Source organism: Sarcophilus harrisii, chromosome 2 (genome assembly GCF_902635505.1).
Source record: "Sarcophilus harrisii chromosome 2, mSarHar1.11, whole genome shotgun sequence".
In the NCBI taxonomy this organism is placed as follows: domain Eukaryota; kingdom Metazoa; phylum Chordata; class Mammalia; order Dasyuromorphia; family Dasyuridae; genus Sarcophilus; species Sarcophilus harrisii.
Window position 1 is genome coordinate 630,655,866 of NC_045427.1, and position 17,501 is coordinate 630,673,366.

At 45.1% G+C, this 17,501-nt stretch overlaps 1 protein-coding gene across 1 annotated transcript; it reads left to right on the plus strand.

Moving 5' to 3' along the window:
* Nucleotides 1-1,117: 1,117 nt before the first annotated feature.
* Nucleotides 1,118-17,043, plus strand: RCN2 (reticulocalbin 2). The gene is made up of 7 exons (XM_031956803.1): nt 1,118-1,480; nt 2,706-2,811; nt 4,414-4,610; nt 11,968-12,081; nt 14,512-14,608; nt 15,564-15,706; nt 16,171-17,043. Exons 1-7 carry the CDS (start codon nt 1,313-1,315, stop codon nt 16,321-16,323), a joined length of 978 nt encoding a protein of 325 aa, XP_031812663.1. The 5' UTR covers nt 1,118-1,312; the 3' UTR covers nt 16,324-17,043.
* The last annotated feature ends 458 nt before the right edge of the window (nt 17,044-17,501 follow it).

A 17,501-nucleotide genomic window follows, 5' to 3' on the forward strand; every position in this document is an offset into this window, starting at 1 on the left:
CAACCGATGCAGAACGAAGTAAACAGTCAAGGAAACAATATGCACCGTGTAAATGGAAAAGAACAAGCCCATATAAAAAATCTAAAGTGAATGCAACTAAACCAGACAATTCAAATGAGAGAACTCGGAGAGGACCCCTCTCACTTACCTCTTCATGGAGGTCATTTCACGGGCTCATTTTTTGTTTTCCTCTTGTTTTAAAAACATTACTTTTTAATAAGGGATGACTTTGGGAAGAGGTGAGGGAGGGGCATCGGGGCAACTATGATGCAAAAAAAAAAAAAAAGAAGGGATGATGAAAACATTTTTAAGAGCGTTCCTTTTTTGGAGAATGGAATGAACTTGCCGGGGTCCCCAGCTTTCCGGCCCTGGACGAGGCACGCCCGCGCATTTCCCCTCTCTCATCCCTAAAGATGGCATTCTGTGAGTTTCTCCGTCCGAAACGGGAGCTTGGAGGATCCAGCCGCGATGCTATTCGGGAGACGGGAGTCACAGAGCATCCGGTCTGGGGCCGAGCCCCCAAACTGAGGGGTGGGGGAGGGGGAAGGAACGGCCCCCTGTTGTGCCCGCGGCACTAACCAAGAGCTTCTCAGCCATCCCCGCAGGCCGCGGGTCCGAGGACGTCCGCCCCCGTCCCTTCCCGTGCCTCAGTGTCCCCGTCAATGCAGCAACGTCCCCAGGGCTCCTCGTTGTTCCAGCGCCGCAGGGGCCTGTGGGAAAACAGGGTCGGCCGCGCTCGGGTGGTCGGCCTTGTCCACCCTCTCCGCTCCCACTGGTCCACTCTGCCCTGGGCTCGAGAGCTCCGCCTCCTCCTCCTCCCTTCCTCCGCCCCAGAGACGTGGTCCAATCAGCGTCTTGATCCTGCCCCAGCCTCAGCCGTAGGCCAATCAGTGTCCTCCCACCTCAGGTCGGCCGCCCAATCGGCTGTACGTTCGGACCCAATCGCCGCTAGAGCCAGCCCCCCGCTCCCATCTCCGCAGTACAGACCAATGAGAGGTTCGGTCCTTCTTCTCGCCCCTCATTCAACAGACGCGGTCCAATCAGCGGCCGGGTGCGCCCTCCTCTTGCGCGTCTTCCCCCGAGCGTCGGGCCAATCAGCGCTCGGCTCGGCCCCTCCTCTCCAGCCTGACTCTGAGGCGCCTGGTGAGCGCGGAGACGGCACAGCTCAGCCGGAGTCGGGCGAAGCAGGGGCGGAAAGGCGTTGCGGCGGCGGGGAAGGCGCGGGCCCGGCGGGGCTTCCCTCCGCGCCGCTCTCGGGCCTCGGGCCCCGCGTCACCCAGAGGGCCTCCGCGGTGCGCGGGCGGCGGGCGCGATGTGGCGGAGGCCGGGCCCGGGGCGGCTGCCGCTGCTGGGGCTGCTGCTGCTGCTGCTGGGGGCAGGCGCGGCGGGGGCGCGGGGCGCGGGGGAGCCCGATGACCCGCACTACCCGCAGGGCGAGCACCGAGCCGACTACGACCGCGAGGCGCTGTTGGGGGGCCAGGTGAGCGCGATCCCCGCCGGGGAGCTCCCCCCGTGCGCGGTGCGGGCGCGACCCTCGGGACTGCTCCCTGCCGGGGTGGGAGGGGCGGGGCACCGGGGGACGTGGGGGAAGGCGGCGTCCAGCGCTTTAATCTCCTAGGAGCCCGGCCCGGAGTTATCCTTATTGTAACGGGGAAACTGAGGCAGGGCGGGCGGGCCACGGCGCTGGCCACGGCCCGAGACTGGATATGAAGCCAGGGGCGGGGGCCCGAGCGCCTTGTCCGGGAGGCGGTGCTTCCAGATGCCCGGCCGCCCGCTTGGAAACCCCTCCGTCCTCGTTAGAACCGTTTCCCGGCCAAGAGCTGGGGCGCTTTGGTGCCGACGCTTGGGACGCGGGCCTGGCCGAAGCCGCTTCTGGGAACAGAGGATGGAGACCCGCCAGCGCCCACCGGGGGGGGGGGGGGGGGAGACGCACAACCCCGGCCTTCTCCCAGCCCAGTGGGGCCCCCAGTCCCGAGCGGCTCCCGCGACTCCGCTTTCCAAGAAGTCCTGCCGGGCCGGGCTCCCAGGCCGAGGCTCACGCCCCTTCCGGGCTCCCAGGAGTTCGTAGTCAGAGGCGCTGGACTCCGGGAGAGTGCGTAGTCAGAGGCGCTGGACTCCGGGGGAGTTTGTAGTCAGAGGCGCTGGACTCCGGGGGAGTTCGTAGTCAGAGGCGCTGGACTCCCGGGGATTTGTAGTCAGAGGCGCTGGACTCCGGGGGAGTTCGTAGTCAGAGGCGCTGGACTCCCGGGGATTTGTAGTCAGAGGCGCTGGACTCCGGGGGAGTTCGTAGTCAGAGGCGCTGGACTCCGGGGGAGTTCGTAGTCAGAGGCGCTGGACTCCGGGGGAGTTCGTAGTCAGAGGCGCTGGACTCCCGGGGATTTGTAGTCAGAGGAGCTGGACTCCGGGGGAGTTCGTAGTCAGAGGCGCTGGACTCCGGGGGCCTCGGGCTACCTAACTGTAGAATGAAAAGTTGTATGAAATGCCCTTCAAAGCGGCCTCCCGGCCCCAAACTGGGCTGTGTTAGGAGACAGGACGCGGAGAAGGGGCGGGTTTGTGTCCGGAGCCGCGGCCCCATCACCCTGATGATGGGGCGCCCCTCTCCTGCCCTGACGGGCTCCTTTCCTTGGCGGCCGCCCTGCTGCCATCGGTGCCCCAAAGGGATCCCTGACCTGTTTCATTCATTCTTTGTCTCTTCCTTCCCAAAGGCAGAAGCAGATGAATATGAAAAACTCAGTCCGGAAGAGCAGCAGAAAAGGCTGAAGGCTATCATTAAGAAAATTGATGTGGACTCTGATGGTTTCCTTACTGAAAGTAAGGACCCCTTTTTCCCCCTCGCTAACTGAAGAAATTGGTTTCTGTGAGAAATGTCTTCAAAAATTAGAATGTTTATGAAACTCAGATGTTAGCTTTCCCCCACAGGTAGAGTATTGTGAGAGAGAGAGAGCAGTGTGCTTTTATGACTGAAAAGTGAGCCATAGTGTGACAATTGGAGCTAATGCTCTGTCCAGGGCTCACTCAGTATGTATGTATGTATGGGCTCCAGTCATGTGCTTTTAGGAGTAAGGTAGAATGGAGGTGTCCTTTCTATCTTAGAAACCTTATTCCTCACCTGACTTGTGAAAAGTGCCAATAGTAGCACTTTGCTTTGTCAGAGAAATGCACTTTATGTGTAAAGTGATTCAGGTGACTTCACTGGAAATGCGCTAGGGAGGAATATGGTCGAATTGCATTATTTGTCATTTGTTCAACATGATATCTGATTGCCCATGGGATCCTAGGCATTGTTGTAGGTATTCTCTGCTCCTTTCCTATGGACTCTTTGTGTAAAGCTAGAAAATCCAGATTTTTTTTTTACAGTGGCTTTAGAGAGATGAGCTTTCACCTTTTACCCTCATTTCACAGATAAATAAAGGGAAACCCACCAGGGTTTGAAGATATATGCAGTGCTGCTTATTAGTGACAGGGCCATTAGTTGGTCTGGGAGCCCCTGGAGTTTCTTCATCCCTTCCTGGTCCGTGGTTTTTCCCCTGTAATGGGCTGTTCCCTTCCAGAGAAGGGCTTAAAGAGGGACTTTTCTGCATGAAGAGCTAGAAACAGCTCCAGAGAGCTTTCACCTTGTGGCCTGGAGGGTATGGCCTTCTGCCCAGGATCTCCCCCAGTTGCCCTGGTGGGTCAGCCTCCCACATTGACCAATGTCCAAGGTGTCCTGAAAGTAATGAGGTGACTGAGAATTGAAAGTTTGATTGCATGGATCTTGTTAAAGGTGTCCCCCAGAGTTTTGACGTCAGGAAGGCTTTTTCCCCGTTTTCCCTCCAGGAAGCTGCTATCATCTTCCTTGGAGTAAAGAACAGTGAGCTCTAATTTGACATGCTTCCTCTTCACAGCATTCCCTTTGTCCCCTGCTAGTGTTTCCTTCTGAAACATCATTGCACAAAGACTTTGGGGACAGTGCATGGCTGCTGGTTGGACAATTCTGGGAAATCATGCTTAATCAACTTAATCCTAAACTGTGTGTTTAACACACAGTTTACCCTCCTCTTTCATCCTCTACCATGTATAAAGCCAACTCCGTTTTAATCTCCTGTTTTTTTAAATACTTTTACCTGTTTAGAAAAAAGCCAACTCATTTGTTAACCAAAGAGTAATTTTCTTTATTATTTTAAGGAAATAATCCAGATGCAACTTTAACATCTGTGAAAATACAAATTCTCTGAACTTCCGGTTGAATGAATATTTTTTCACAACTTTTTTCTTAAACTGAATTTGAAAAGTCTTAATTTTATTTTTTTTCAGGAGCAGTATAGATTTGTTTCCTGGGTCTGGGTTTCTGTAGTTATTTTTTTTTTTCAAATCTAAAAAGGTTCTTTGAACCTCTAGAATAAAAATGCCACATTCTCTCTGGCCAATTCCCAGATGAACTCAGCACGTGGATCCAGATGTCCTTCAAGCACTACGCCATGCAGGAGGCAAAGCAGCAGTTTGTTGAATATGACAAAAACAGTGATGGTGTGGTGACGTGGGGCGAGTACAACATCCAGATGTATGACAGGGTGATCGACTTTGATGAGAACACCGTTCTGGATGATGCTGAAGAGGAGTCTTTTAGGCAGGTGAGTCCCTTGGTCCTCTGATCTTCTCAGGGTCCTTTCCCCAGTAGGGGGCCAGTCTTGGCTCACTTCTTGGAAGGCCCTGTTCTCCAAGCAGTGCTTTGTTGTACCTCACTGACCTCTGGGACAATTCCTCTTTTCTCTAGTCAGACTTCTAGACCATTACTCTTGAGTTTTGCCAGTATTCTTTGTAGTTATTTCCCAGTTGGATCATGTGACTGACAGTGGTTTCTTGTATTGGAAGCTTTTCTTTTTAAAAAGATATATCTTTTTGTTTTTATGAATACCATTTTTGTTAGAATTCATAAAACATTACATGAAAGTATAGTTACTGAGAACTATGATTACCAACTACTATTTTGAAGATACATTAGTCCCCAAAAGAGACTTTGACTTTTTTCTAAATTAATTAGATGCTTTGTCCCCATTATCTAAAGCAGTTATTTTATTTGCACTTAATTATAGTATAGTTTTTGTTGTTCCTTTAAGATTCACAGTCCCATCCCAATCTCAGACCAATTTACAAAAACATGTACTTTTTACTAAGAAGTCCTGGGAAATTCAGGGAAAGGGCTTTACTTAGGATTCAGTAATGTAATACTTCATGTGTCTTTGCATGGCAGGATTTAAAGCCTCTGTGGTTACAAAGATCACTTCACAATTCTTTTTTTAAGATGATATTTTAATATGAAAAAATGAAGCCTACTACTGTATTCATAATTACAGTATATTTTAAGAGCATTAGTCATATATAGAAGGCTTTCCCCAAAAAAGGGAGGCCTTATTTCTTAAATTTTTATTCTGCAACTTTGTCAGTTTTTGTGATAGACTTTATTATCATACTTATTTTAATGCATAAAATAACATTTTTAAAGGGTGTACTTCAGTTCTATTAGGATCTCAGAATATTGTGACCTTTAGGTTCTTTAGAGACTAGATGTGCTGCCTGGTGGTGAGCCCAAGGGTCCATTTATCTATTCCCTCTTCTTCCTTTCCCTTCTGAGGGCTCCCAGATTAGGGGAGGAGGGAGGCGGTAAAGAAATCACAGCCTCTTCCCTTGGCCATCTCCTCTATTTTGGGTGCCTCAGATGGACAAAGCTGGTCAAGAGAGAAAAAAGAGTGTATCTCGGTTGTGGTTCTTGGGCTTGTGAGCCCTGTTTGGTGGTTTGGTTGGACTCTCCTGAAGTGGCAGCTGCTGTCTGGTGAGGAAGCTCAGCAGGGTCTTTTCTCTGGTTACTCAGAGCTTTTCTTGCAGTCCCTGTGGCCCGGGAGGGCACTGCGTCTTTCCTGAGATCTGAGGTACAGCTGAGCTGAGCCTCCCAATGAGCAGGGGAGTTGGAGGTCATTTGGTGCACAACTTTTATTTTGTAGGTAGGGACCCAGAGCCTCAGAAGGGAAGGACCTTGCCCAAGATCACTACCAAAGATAGATATTCAGTAGTTTTGTTAGTAAGTGATTTCATCTTAATTAAAAAATTTTTTCAACAAAGGAGGGAGGTTTGTCAGATTTAGAGTAAGTCACATGTCATTTGGTTCATAAGATAAAATTTACTTTTATGAACTGTTTTGCTTCCACAGGTTAAAAATGCATTTGATTGTTACAAAAACCAGCCATTAATCTGCTGTAATAATGGCATCCCACGTTTCTACAGCATTTTGAACATTTACCGATGCCTTTCCTTTGTGACTTAGGCAGCGGAAGCATTGTCCTCAGTTGGCTGATATTGGTGAAGGGACTTTCCCTAAGGTTCTGGGGTCCTAACACCGGCCTCTTCTCTGAGGGTCGGTGATGCATCTTACACTCAGCTCACAGGAAGCCTCTGGAAAGGGGAGCAGCCCAGCCGATTTTCAGAGAGCTCTGATGCTGAACTCGGTCCTGGTTGTGCTCCTGAGGGCAGGAGCAGAAATGGAGTCTAGTCCTTTCAGCAAAGACATGATCCAAAGACTCAGAGGCTCATAATTCTTAATTCCAAACTACCCAGCTTAACTTGAAGGTTCATATTTTTACATTGGAAAAACTGGAAGTGACTCTTCCTTTGTAAAAAGATTTCTCTTTACCAGGAGCTCTCCTGTCAAGCCTCCTTCTGTTGTCAGGCTTGCTCATCTTGGGGTGGAGAGGGCTGCTACATCCTCTGATTAAAGCAGTAAATGCAAATCACTCTTTATTAATCACTAGGAGATTTTACCAAGGACCCATGGGAAAAGAAGCTAAAACTGGCTCTGTTAATGAGATTTGGGATCATCTGGGTTTTTCTGTCCACTGCCTGCCACGTCCCCACCTTTACAGTGAAGCATTGATTGACATCAATAAAACTCCGACCTGTTCCAAAATAGGGCATCTTAGTTCTCTCTGCCCTAACGGGGGTAGCCCAAACCTATGAAGGCTCTTTTATCGATCAGAATGTTTTTGCCTTTATGTCACTTCTCTATTTTGATATTTTGTGCTGTGTGATGGTTGGATTCCTGGGGCAGGAAAGTCAGATAAGAATCCAGATCCAGTATCCTTTCAAAATTAGAGGTTTATTAAGTACACAGAGCATCCTGGCATTTTCATATTAGGAACCTTAGGGAAAATAACTGCATAACAAGGTCATAGAACACTTGAGAAAGCTCTTCTTGATTTTAAAGAAAAAATAGCTAGCCTTTATATAGAGCCCTTTGCATTCTGCCCAGCAGTTGCCATGTTCTCTCTCTTCATCCTTATAACCCTCACCTTGTGAGGCAGTTCCTCTCTCTGTCCCTGTTGTGCCATTGGGGAACCTGAGGCAGACTCAACCTTTGCTGGGCAACTTGCCCAGGATCACGCATCTTGTCTGGTGCTGAGGCAGGACATGCTTGGTCTTTGACCCCAAGGCTTGAACACTGACCCTCCCAGCCCTGCACTGCCCACGTGCTGCGAGCTGACAACCAGGGGTTGGGATCTGTCTCTAGACCATCCTTCCAATGACAGCCTTGATGGGGCTTCTTTCTTGCAACATTCTCATTGTGTGCGTCCTGTTTCTTTTGAGAAAACAGCCTCATTTCAGTAGGAGCCGGAGCCCCCAAAAGGGCCACACTTTGAACCCTCACTGTATGGGAGAGGAAGGCCTAGAAGGACCCAGATGGTCACTCTTCCCGGCCTGGGCTTCTTCCCATGAGCCTCTGCTGCTGCTCTGTCCAGGGCGATTTAGCTGTTCTCTAGTTAGTTCCTAGACAACTCGGATCTGGCCAGGACTGGTCTGGACTGTGCACTTCTCGCCTAGGTCTCTGTAAGTGGTCAGGTCCTGACACATAAGTGCTTCCTGACTGGAAGCCACAAGTAGTCACCAATGCTTATATTGTACTTACTGTGTCAGGCTCTAAGCTGAGGGCTTTACAAGTATTACCTCATGTCAGCCTTTTAGCAATTCTGGGAGCTAGGTGCTATTATCCCCATTTTACAGATAAGGAAACTGAGGCAAACAGCCAAATCACTTGTCTAGGGTCACACAGCTAGTCCGTGTTTGAAGATGAATTTGAATTTGGGTCTTCTTGACTCCAAGCCCAGCATTTATCCACTGTATCACCTGGTTGTTGATTGATTGCCTGGTTGCCCTCGAAATACCTAGCCCAATCTACTCCTATAAGCAGGCTCTTATTCTGTCACACCCCTAAAAGGCTCTTAGTGATCCACTGCCTCCTGAAGCAGCTCTTCCCACTGTGGGAAAGCCCTAATTGTTAGGTTAGGACATGTTTTCTTCCATTGATCTGAAATCTATTGGACTCAAGCAGAAGCTTAATCCTGCCATAGGATACCCTTTCAAATATGTGAAGAGTGCTGTCATGTCCCCCTTAAATCTTCTCCTCAGCCTTTACACAGGCTAAATTCTTTAACTGATTATCATTTGGTGTGATTTCTAACCCCCCGGATCTCTTGAGATCTCCTCTTAAGAATATTTTTTTTCCTGTTTTTTGTGTATCTCAGTATGGTTGGATAGGATTTTTATTCCTTTCTGCAAGGAATTTTAATCCTAAATTAGAATCAGATATAAAAATTGTCCCCAAAAGAGTAATGTAAACATTAAATCAGAAGTGGTGTGTGCTATTTGCTCTTTATAAAGTATCTTGAAAAAAAAAATCCAGTTGTTCAAGGAAGGTTAAAAGTTGCAAACAAAAAAAGTTTCATAACCCTAAATAAAAAGTATTGATCAGCAGGTATGATTGAATGTCTGGGTAAAATTCAGATCTCTTATTCATTGACTTATGCTTTTTAATAGGTTTCCAGGTAGAAGGGAATTGTTGATAAATATTAGTATTGACCTTTTATTATAAGTTTGTGTGAAATGCCTCAAAGAGCATTTCTCAGTTTATTGTGTGAACTGCCCTGCACAGCATTTCCAAGAAGGGGAATTAAAGTTTGGGCTCTCATCCGGTGAAAGCTCCCTGGTTGTTTCTAAGAGCAGTTGCTGCCCATTTAAAGAACAACCTTACCTGGGCCTTCTCCACTGAGGAACTATGGCTTGTTTTAATAATGTAAATTTGTTCTTTTTCTGCATGTAAAATCTTTTGTCAGCCAAAAGGTGGCAGCTTTGTTCTTTGCAGAATCCCATCATGGTGTAAAAATAGCCCTGCCACTTTAATTGTTTTGTGCATATTGGTAGTGAAATGAGCTTTTAAAGCGTCATTTTTCCTGTCCTGTTTTGATTTGTTTTTTTGCTGTCCTACCCTGAGCCCCCCATAATCTCTCACACCTTTAGAAAGGACAAAGGCTTTAGGATTGTAATACTTAACATTTCTTTCTAAAAGTTTTTGTTTTCTGTTTCCAAGATGATCCCCCCAAAGATTCTTACCTCGCTCATATTTTTCCTCTCGAGTATGGTTTTGAAAGCTTTAGAAAATGTTCAGGTTTAGTTTCTTTTTTAAAAAAAAGCCTGGTAGTTACTGTCAAATGTGAAGCAGAAAAGTTTATTTTCCTGAAACTTGAACTTGTGGAGAAAGATCCTTTCTTGGATACGTAGAACTTGCCAAGTAATGCCCATAGCGGGAACACGGGCTTTTTGCTTAGGGATTGAAGGGTCCTTTCATAAGGAAACCCGAGCCCACAGCCTTTTCAATGGTGGCTTGTTCTTTTTGGACTTGTCCGGCTCAGCAGAGCACCCCGTGTTCTGCCTTTTTCCGTGTTTGTGCTCGATGTGGAATGCCCAAGGCCCAGTCTGGATGAGCAGATTCATGAGGCTGGCGGGCCTTGGAGAACTCGGGCACGAACGTCTCCCTCTTATTTGGACGATGGCCAAGCAGGGTGGGTCTTGAAAAGGAGGCCCCAGGGCACCAGGCTTGCTGTGGGGCTCCTGACAGCGGGCAGGTAGTGAGCTATTTGTGCCCACCGTGGGCTCCTGACAGCGGGCAGCTAGCAAGCCGTTTGTGTCTGCCCTTGGCGGAGCACTGCGCTAGGGAGTCTGCATGGACCTGGAGTTGGGAATGTCAGGGTTCGGCCTCAGATCCTCCCTATCTGTGTGACCCTGGACAAGTCCCTTCACCCTGTGCCTCCTCATCTGTGAGATTGGGGGGGGGGGGAACATAGGCGCTCAGTGAAAGAGATGGGGGACAGAGGGGAGCCCACAGGCGGGGGGGGGGCTGGTGAGAGAAGGCTTGAAAGGCCTTGGGGCCAGCCCCTGGCAGGGTGCCTTTCTTTAAGAGAGGTGGAGTCAGAGGCCCTGGGTTCCAGTGATGACTGGCACTTAATAGACAAGTGACCTTGGATACCCCACTGACTCCTCTGTTAGAGACCTGGATAACCTGGTACTCTACTCTAGGAGAGAGGATCCCCTTATAACTCCATGGGAGCTTTAATTGACCCTTTTCTGTGGCATCTAAGCAGTGGCCCTGGGAAAGAGTAGGACACACATTGATACAAGAGAGTCATTTTTGATAAGAATTAAGAAGTAGGGACTAGCTATTTTGGAGAAGAAACTGGAACTGTGCCCAGAAAGCTAGAAAACTGGGTCTTTTTTTTGATCCAGTAATGATACCCCAAAGAGATCAAAGGAAAAGGAAAAGGACCTATATTTACAAAAATATTTATAGGAGCTCTTTTTGTGGTGGTGAAGAATTGAAAGTTGAGGGGATATCATCCCTTGGGGAATAGCTAAACTAGTTGGCATGTGATTGTGAGAGAACACTGTAGTGCAATAAGAAATGTCAATCAGGATGGCTTCGGAAAAATTTAGGAAGACATATGAACAAATGCAAAATGAATTGAGCCAAACTAAAACATAGTACATAGTGACAGCAATATTGTGTAATTAGCAGAGAATCAATACAATGATAAACGACAATCCAAAGATTTAAAATGCTATCTCTTTCCAGAGAAAGAATTGATGAGTCTGAAAGCAGATGAGAGCATTCTTTTTTTTTTTTTTTTTAACTTTATTTTTTTTGTCTGTTTTCTTTTACAAAGTTAATATGGAAATATGTTTAGACCTACATTTTGGAAGCCAAAGTTTGAATTCCTGGTATGGCAGAAAAAAGTCTTAATTTAATAGTATAGTATCAAAAGGGCCTCATTCACAGGTGATACACTCATGATGGAGCATGGTGCCCTACAATAGCAAGACTTCATTATATCTGGAGAAGGAAGATGAGCTGGGAAGGCAACAAAGAACTTGGTATTTCATACTCACCATTACCATGCAGGGATTTGCACTAGAATATTATCCATTTAAACTTATAAAGCCAAGGTAGGTAGGTGGCTCTGTGGATGGAGCACTGGGCCTGGAGTCAGGAATCCCTGAATTCAAGTCTAGCCTCAGAGACTTCCTGGATGTGTGACCCTGGGCAAGTTGCCTCATCCTGTGTGCCTCAGATTCCTCGCCTGTAAAGTGAGCTGGAGAAGGAAATGTCCAACCACCCCAATTCTCTGCCAAGAAAACCCCAAATGTGGTCACAGAGAGTCGGACATGACTGAACAGCAACTCTGTATTCTATTAAAGGACTCTGTAGGCCATGAGACTTATTAATCTTAGACATTTGCACTAGTAGCTTAGAAAGAACAAGAAAAGGGAAAAGTTGACCTGGAGCCTTTCTCTTCTGATTTGGGGAACAATCCCAGTGAGTTCCCTTAGGACTTACTCTCTGACCCCAACAAGACATTTAACCTCTTTGTTATATTGACAAATATCTGGCAACTAAACAGCATTTATTCTTTTTTTATTTTTTGTAATAAATGTATGTGAACATGTTCTTGAAAGTATGACACGCTTGTATGAATTTAAGATATTTTCATTGTAATGTTATGACTATTTCTTACTTTCCAATTAATGTTTGAATTGTAATAAGAAAAAGAAAATACATGAAATGTGAGGCAACTAACCAAACCTTTGGAAATCTTCTCATTATTTTTGAAGCTCCATTTAAAGGACAAGAAACGGTTTGAAAAAGCGAATCAGGATGTAGTTCCGGGTCTGAGCCTTGTGGAATTTATTGCTTTTGAGCATCCTGAAGAGGTTGATTATATGACGGTAAGAAAGGAATTTTTTCATACTTTTATTTAGTGATGAAATCTTGTCACCTGTATCAGACAATACTACAGAAATTCTGTAACTGTTTGGCATTTAGCTATTAATTTGTAGAAATCATTCAGGGTGTAGACAGATCTATTTAGAGAATTTGAAGACTCAGAAGAATTTTTCCTCCCTTTAGCTTCTTTTCCTTTTTCTCCCCTGTACCCCAAGTTTTTAGGAAATTAGTAAATTTGGATTCTGTATTTCCCTGTTTTTTGTTTGTTTGTTTGTTTGTGTATGTAGAGCATTCATATTTCTTTATATATTAAACAATATTTTACAAATGATACACTTGATGTATTTTTGTCAGTACTAACCAAAAAGTAGTTATGAGGTTTTTAAAAGTATTTTAAAAATAATTTGCTTTTAAGTTCTTTCAAAAATTCAAATTTCCATTCCTTGCATGAAAACCAAGGAAGAAAATATTTTCTCCCCCCAAACTGGAAATTTTTACCATTCCCTAGACCTTGAAAGACCCCTTTCCTTTTCTGTTACAACCTGTTTCTTTACCTATCTCTTACTGAGTGGTGATTTCATCCTTTGTGTAAGGATTGGTCCACGCTCGTGATGAATCACACTTTAGGAAGGTGTAAGGAAGGGAATGAGACCCATGTTGGATGGTCCTGGCCTCCCGAATGTGGCTCTGATTATTTGAGTAACTAGTTGGTCACGGATCTGCAGGTCTGGAAAGCATGCAGGAAAACAGTCCAGTACAGCACCCCAAAGACAAAGAAAGTCCCAAGTGCTGAGAAAAGTTCTCGGCTGAGCCAGGCAGTGATTAGGAAAGCCTGAGCCCAAAGCCTTGGGGGCATTTCAGCTCTTCAAGGTCTCCAATAGACTGGGGCCATCATTGTTGCTTCCCTGCAGGGCCAGTGCTGCCTCCTGAAGCCTTCCTCTGTCCCCCGCTGGAGTGATTCCCACAGGGACCCCTCATTGAGAGGCCATCTCCCTGCTGCCTCTGGCCACGCAGGCAGCTTTCATTCTCCCACCAATCCCCTCATTTATCTCTCTCCCCTTGACACAGTCACTTGCACTCTAGGCTCCGTCTGTGGGAAGTAAAACACATCTTATTCCTTTGGCAGCTTTGTCCCACTTTTTCCCTGACCCTTCGGGTTAGCCCCATCCTCCTTGGCTCCATTTGCCATTGGACCCTGTCTTTCAGCAGAGATTCTTCAGTTTGCCTTTTGGGGCTGGCTCTTTGTTTCATCTCTCCAGCACCCTCCCCCCCAAGGGCTGGGGTTTCAGAGAAAGGCCCTAAAGGGGCAGCATTCTGCGGCTTTCTAGCTGACCTCTGAGGAGGACTAAGTGTGTCAAGGGATGCAAGTGGTTCTTAAGGCATTTTAAAATTCCTGCCAGTGCCAGAGATGCTGGAGAAGGGAAGGAGGAGCCTCCCTGCGGCTGTGGGCACACTCCTCCCTCCCACAATGATCAGGTTCAGTTCAAGTGACCTGGAGTGTGCACTGAGCCCTGGAGTGCTCTAGGCCCTGGGGCAGGGCCAGGAGGGGCCCAAGGAGGGCCCAGGTTTATGGGGATGTCCTGGGGCAGGCAGAGGGCAGGTTTGTGCATCTGATGGACTGAGACCAGGGAGGACGGAGCAGCCATTAGTGGCAGCAGCAAGCCCAAGATTTTCCAGGCTTGAGGTAAAACAGGACTGGGGCCTGGCAGTGATAAAGGCTGAGGTAATGGAGGAGAGATGGAGAAGCCATGGGCCTGGCAGTGAGGAAGGCTGAGGTAATGGAGGAGAGATGAAGAAGCCATGGGTCCTGTGTGAGATACTGGCATGGCAAAGGTGTGAGAGAGGGCTGAGGACAGCAAGGGCAGGTGAGTCCTGCTAGAACCATGTAGCAAAGTGGGAGGCTTTTTCTGTGGTTCCACGTAATCGTGGCTGCTGCTCAGTTAGGTTTTGATGTACTTGTTAGTTGATTTCTTAATAGATTTGTTATTGTACCAAAGGTGCCAGAACCATTACTTTTTTTTTTTTTTTTTTTTTTTTTTTGGCTCAGGCTAAATAGTATGAGGACTTCTCATTTACTCATTACTTGGATGGACATGGGAACCAGTGCTCTGTTTTTGATCTGGAAACTCCTTAGGCCGCCTGGTGACTCCCCTGTTCCTGGGGGCTTCCCCTAATACCGGCAGAATTAGATTGACCGGGTCGGCACACTGGAGCGCAGAACTCTCAAGCTCACTAGCCTCAGCTTCTCTGGTTGCAGAAAGGACTGGTGTGTTCTTGTATGCTTGGGCAGCGTGGTTATTCCCAAATAGTTTTTATTATGTGATTTTACAAATAACCTTTTCAGAAGCCAAGGATCTTGCAGGTCTCAGGTTGGAAATATTTATGATACTAAATCACAATGTCTCCCCTTTTCTTTATTGACTCTACAATAGGAATTTGTCATTCAAGAGGCTTTAGAAGAACATGACAAAAATGGTGATGGGTTTGTTAGTTTGGAAGAATTCCTGGGTGATTACCGCCGAGATCCAAGTAAGTAACATAAAGGAATCTGGGAAATTTGGGGGGATGAGGGAGCAGAGGAGGAGAATGGGTTTGAAGAGGAAGAGATTTCCTTTTAAGAATCACTTAAAAGCCAGATAAAGAGGAAACTATAAGAAGTATGATTAATTTCTTTGGGGTAATTTTTATTATTTAGTTGTTTTCATTTGTCTCTAACTTTTGTGGCCTCATTTGGAGTTTTCTTGGCCATTTCCTTTTCCAGCTCATCTGATAGATGAGGAAACTTGAGATGTATAGGGTGTAGTGACTTGCCTAGGGCCACACAGCTATCAGGTGTCTGTGGCTGAATTTGAATTCATGTCTTCCTTACTCTAGGCCTAGAATTCTAATGTGTCACCTAGCAATAAGTTCTTGATAACAAGTCCACTAAATTAATGATAGTACAAATAAGACAAAAGATTGTATAATTGATTTCAGATTCTACTTTTTATTCTAGTTCCTTACCTAGAGTCAAAATACCTTTCATTTGTTCAGATTGTTAGATTAATAAGTTATTTTTTAATACAAATGGAAGAGTAAATAAGAGTTGATATTATTCTGTAAATAAAATTCCTATTAAAACAGGGAAAGACCTTAAGATATTATAAAAGTAGGCTTAATGTAGAAACAGACTTTTCATAATATTGGAGGTTAGGGTGACTTTGTAATAACCCACCATAGAAGAAAATTCATTTGCGTAGGCCACAGTCATCATGGTTTTATTTGATCTTTCTGTAACAAGGTGTAGAAGTGGGCTGGTTTTTTAATTGCTCAGTGGACATTTTACACAGTCGTCATTCAGGACTTTTCGGTTGTAGTCCATCTTTCATGGGTTTAAGTTTTGCTGGGATCTTTGTTTCTTTTATCTCAGAAATAGGCCTTTCTTCTTGTTGGATTCCTGTGGGATTTTGGTTTGTAATTACTTTTGTTAATTTTTCCTATTAAGCTGCAAATGAAGATCCTGAATGGATACTAGTTGAGAAAGACAGATTCGTGAATGATTATGACAAAGATGGGGATGGGAGGCTTGATCCTCAAGAGCTTTTATCTTGGGTAGTACCCAATAACCAGGGGATCGCACAAGAAGAGGTAAGTGTTTAGCCTGTCTTCATATCGGTGCTATTTATAAGGGAAGGAACCTTACACAACAAGCCTTAGTGTAACTGTGTTCATGGAGAGGTTTAGTTAGCTGTAATGCTCTGATATGATGGGACTGTGAATGTGACTAGTGATACCTATGTAGAAAATTAGAATGTTATTTATTTAACAACATTTTATTTGACTAATACAGGATGAATAATGTTAAGCTTTTATTTACTGTCCTGGAATTGGGGGGTTGGGGGGGGGGGACTTGCTGAAGGAGGGCATATGAAGGAAGAAAAAAGCAGGCAGGCCCGTGGTCCCCTGGATCAGATTTTAGGTATGAGACCCCAGCAGTTGGCAATTGAACATAGTACCTTTGACAAATGGAGATGCACCAAAAAAAGTACATACAAATCTAATCATTTAACTTAAAATCCTCATTTTAAAATTGAAAATCTTTTGCTTTAAAGGCTCTTCATCTAATTGAAGAAATGGATTTGAATAGTGATGCAAAGCTTTCGGAGCCAGAAATCATTGAAAATCAGGATTTGTTTCTTACTAGTGAAGCCACTGACTATGGCCGGCAGCTCCATGATGAACATTTCTACCATGATGAGCTTTAGAAACCAGCATTGCTCGGTCTCCGAGTCTGTTTGCAGTCCTGACAACTTTGTCATCTTTTACCAGCTTAATTTTGGGACTATGATGTCGATCTTATGATTTTCATTCTAAATTTTGCTACACTCAAACATTTTCGATTATGATCTTGGCCTTTTAGCAGAAAAACAAAGTGAAAACAACCAGACGTAAGTTTTTAAAATGATTTAAGAAATAAAAAATTAATGTTTTGCCAAATGAAAAAGTTGAACTGTCTCTAAATATTCCCTACTACATTACCTAAGTAGATGGAGCATTTGCCATTTGCATTATATTACCATACTTGAATAAAATGGAGGATTTAAATAATGTCTCAACGTTATTATGTAAGTAATAAGTGACTGAGGTACCAGTAATTTTTTTTTAGTTTTATGTAGATTTTAATAATTTTGAAATGGAAGAAAAATGGACAATGTTTAGGTTTAGTGTTTGTGTTAAAACCTTCAAAGGAACTTACTAAAAGACTTGTACCTCACATATTAATATGGAGAGGTTCTGCTTAATTTTTAAACTAGTTTCTATAGAGGGTTTATTGTATGAAATAGAACTTTATATTTTTGCATATGTATAGATAGTAATTATATTTAATGTATAACTCCTATAGCATTATGGTGTGTGGAATATTAACGTTGTCCAGAACTTTTTGCATTTTTGACTGATTAAAAAGGAAATGCCTCGTCTTTCTATATCTTTGTCTTGTTTACTTATTGGGGAGATCTTCCACCTAAACCTTCAAAGTAAGACACTTTACCTGATTTTAAAGTCCTGTTTTACTTCATGGGGGTCTGACAGGGACTACATTTTCAGAGTCCTAGTCAGAGGTGCAGGAATCCCACATCAGACCTGACTGACTTGTAGCTCCTTTCTAATTCTAAATCTCATCCTGTGGTCAGAGGATCAGCCTATCCTTTTTCTCCATGGAGGTAACTGTCTAAAGGTCACCCACCAGATCGGGTTTTTTTTTTAATCTTTTAATAATTAAATCATTGATTTAATTAGCCTAGCAGTTGGCAAGGGCTATCTACTAAGGCATCGAGGGATAGAACTCTGTGTCAGTAGAGGGGGAGGTGTTCCCATCAGGGGAAAAATCACCAATCTGATCCTTCGAGCAAGAAGACCGTATCGTATATTATCTAAGCATCTG

Bases quoted from the DNA above. Each gene is read 5' to 3' on its own strand.
- RCN2 (XM_031956803.1), top strand. From the start codon at position 1,313: ATGTGGCGGAGGCCGGGCCCGGGGCGGCTGCCGCTGCTGGGGCTGCTG. The intron at 2,812-4,413 runs GTAAGGACCCCT...GCCAATTCCCAG, and splicing joins TGATGGTTTCCTTACTGAAA to ATGAACTCAGCACGTGGATC. The intron at 14,609-15,563 runs GTAAGTAACATA...TTTCCTATTAAG, and splicing joins TGATTACCGCCGAGATCCAA to CTGCAAATGAAGATCCTGAA.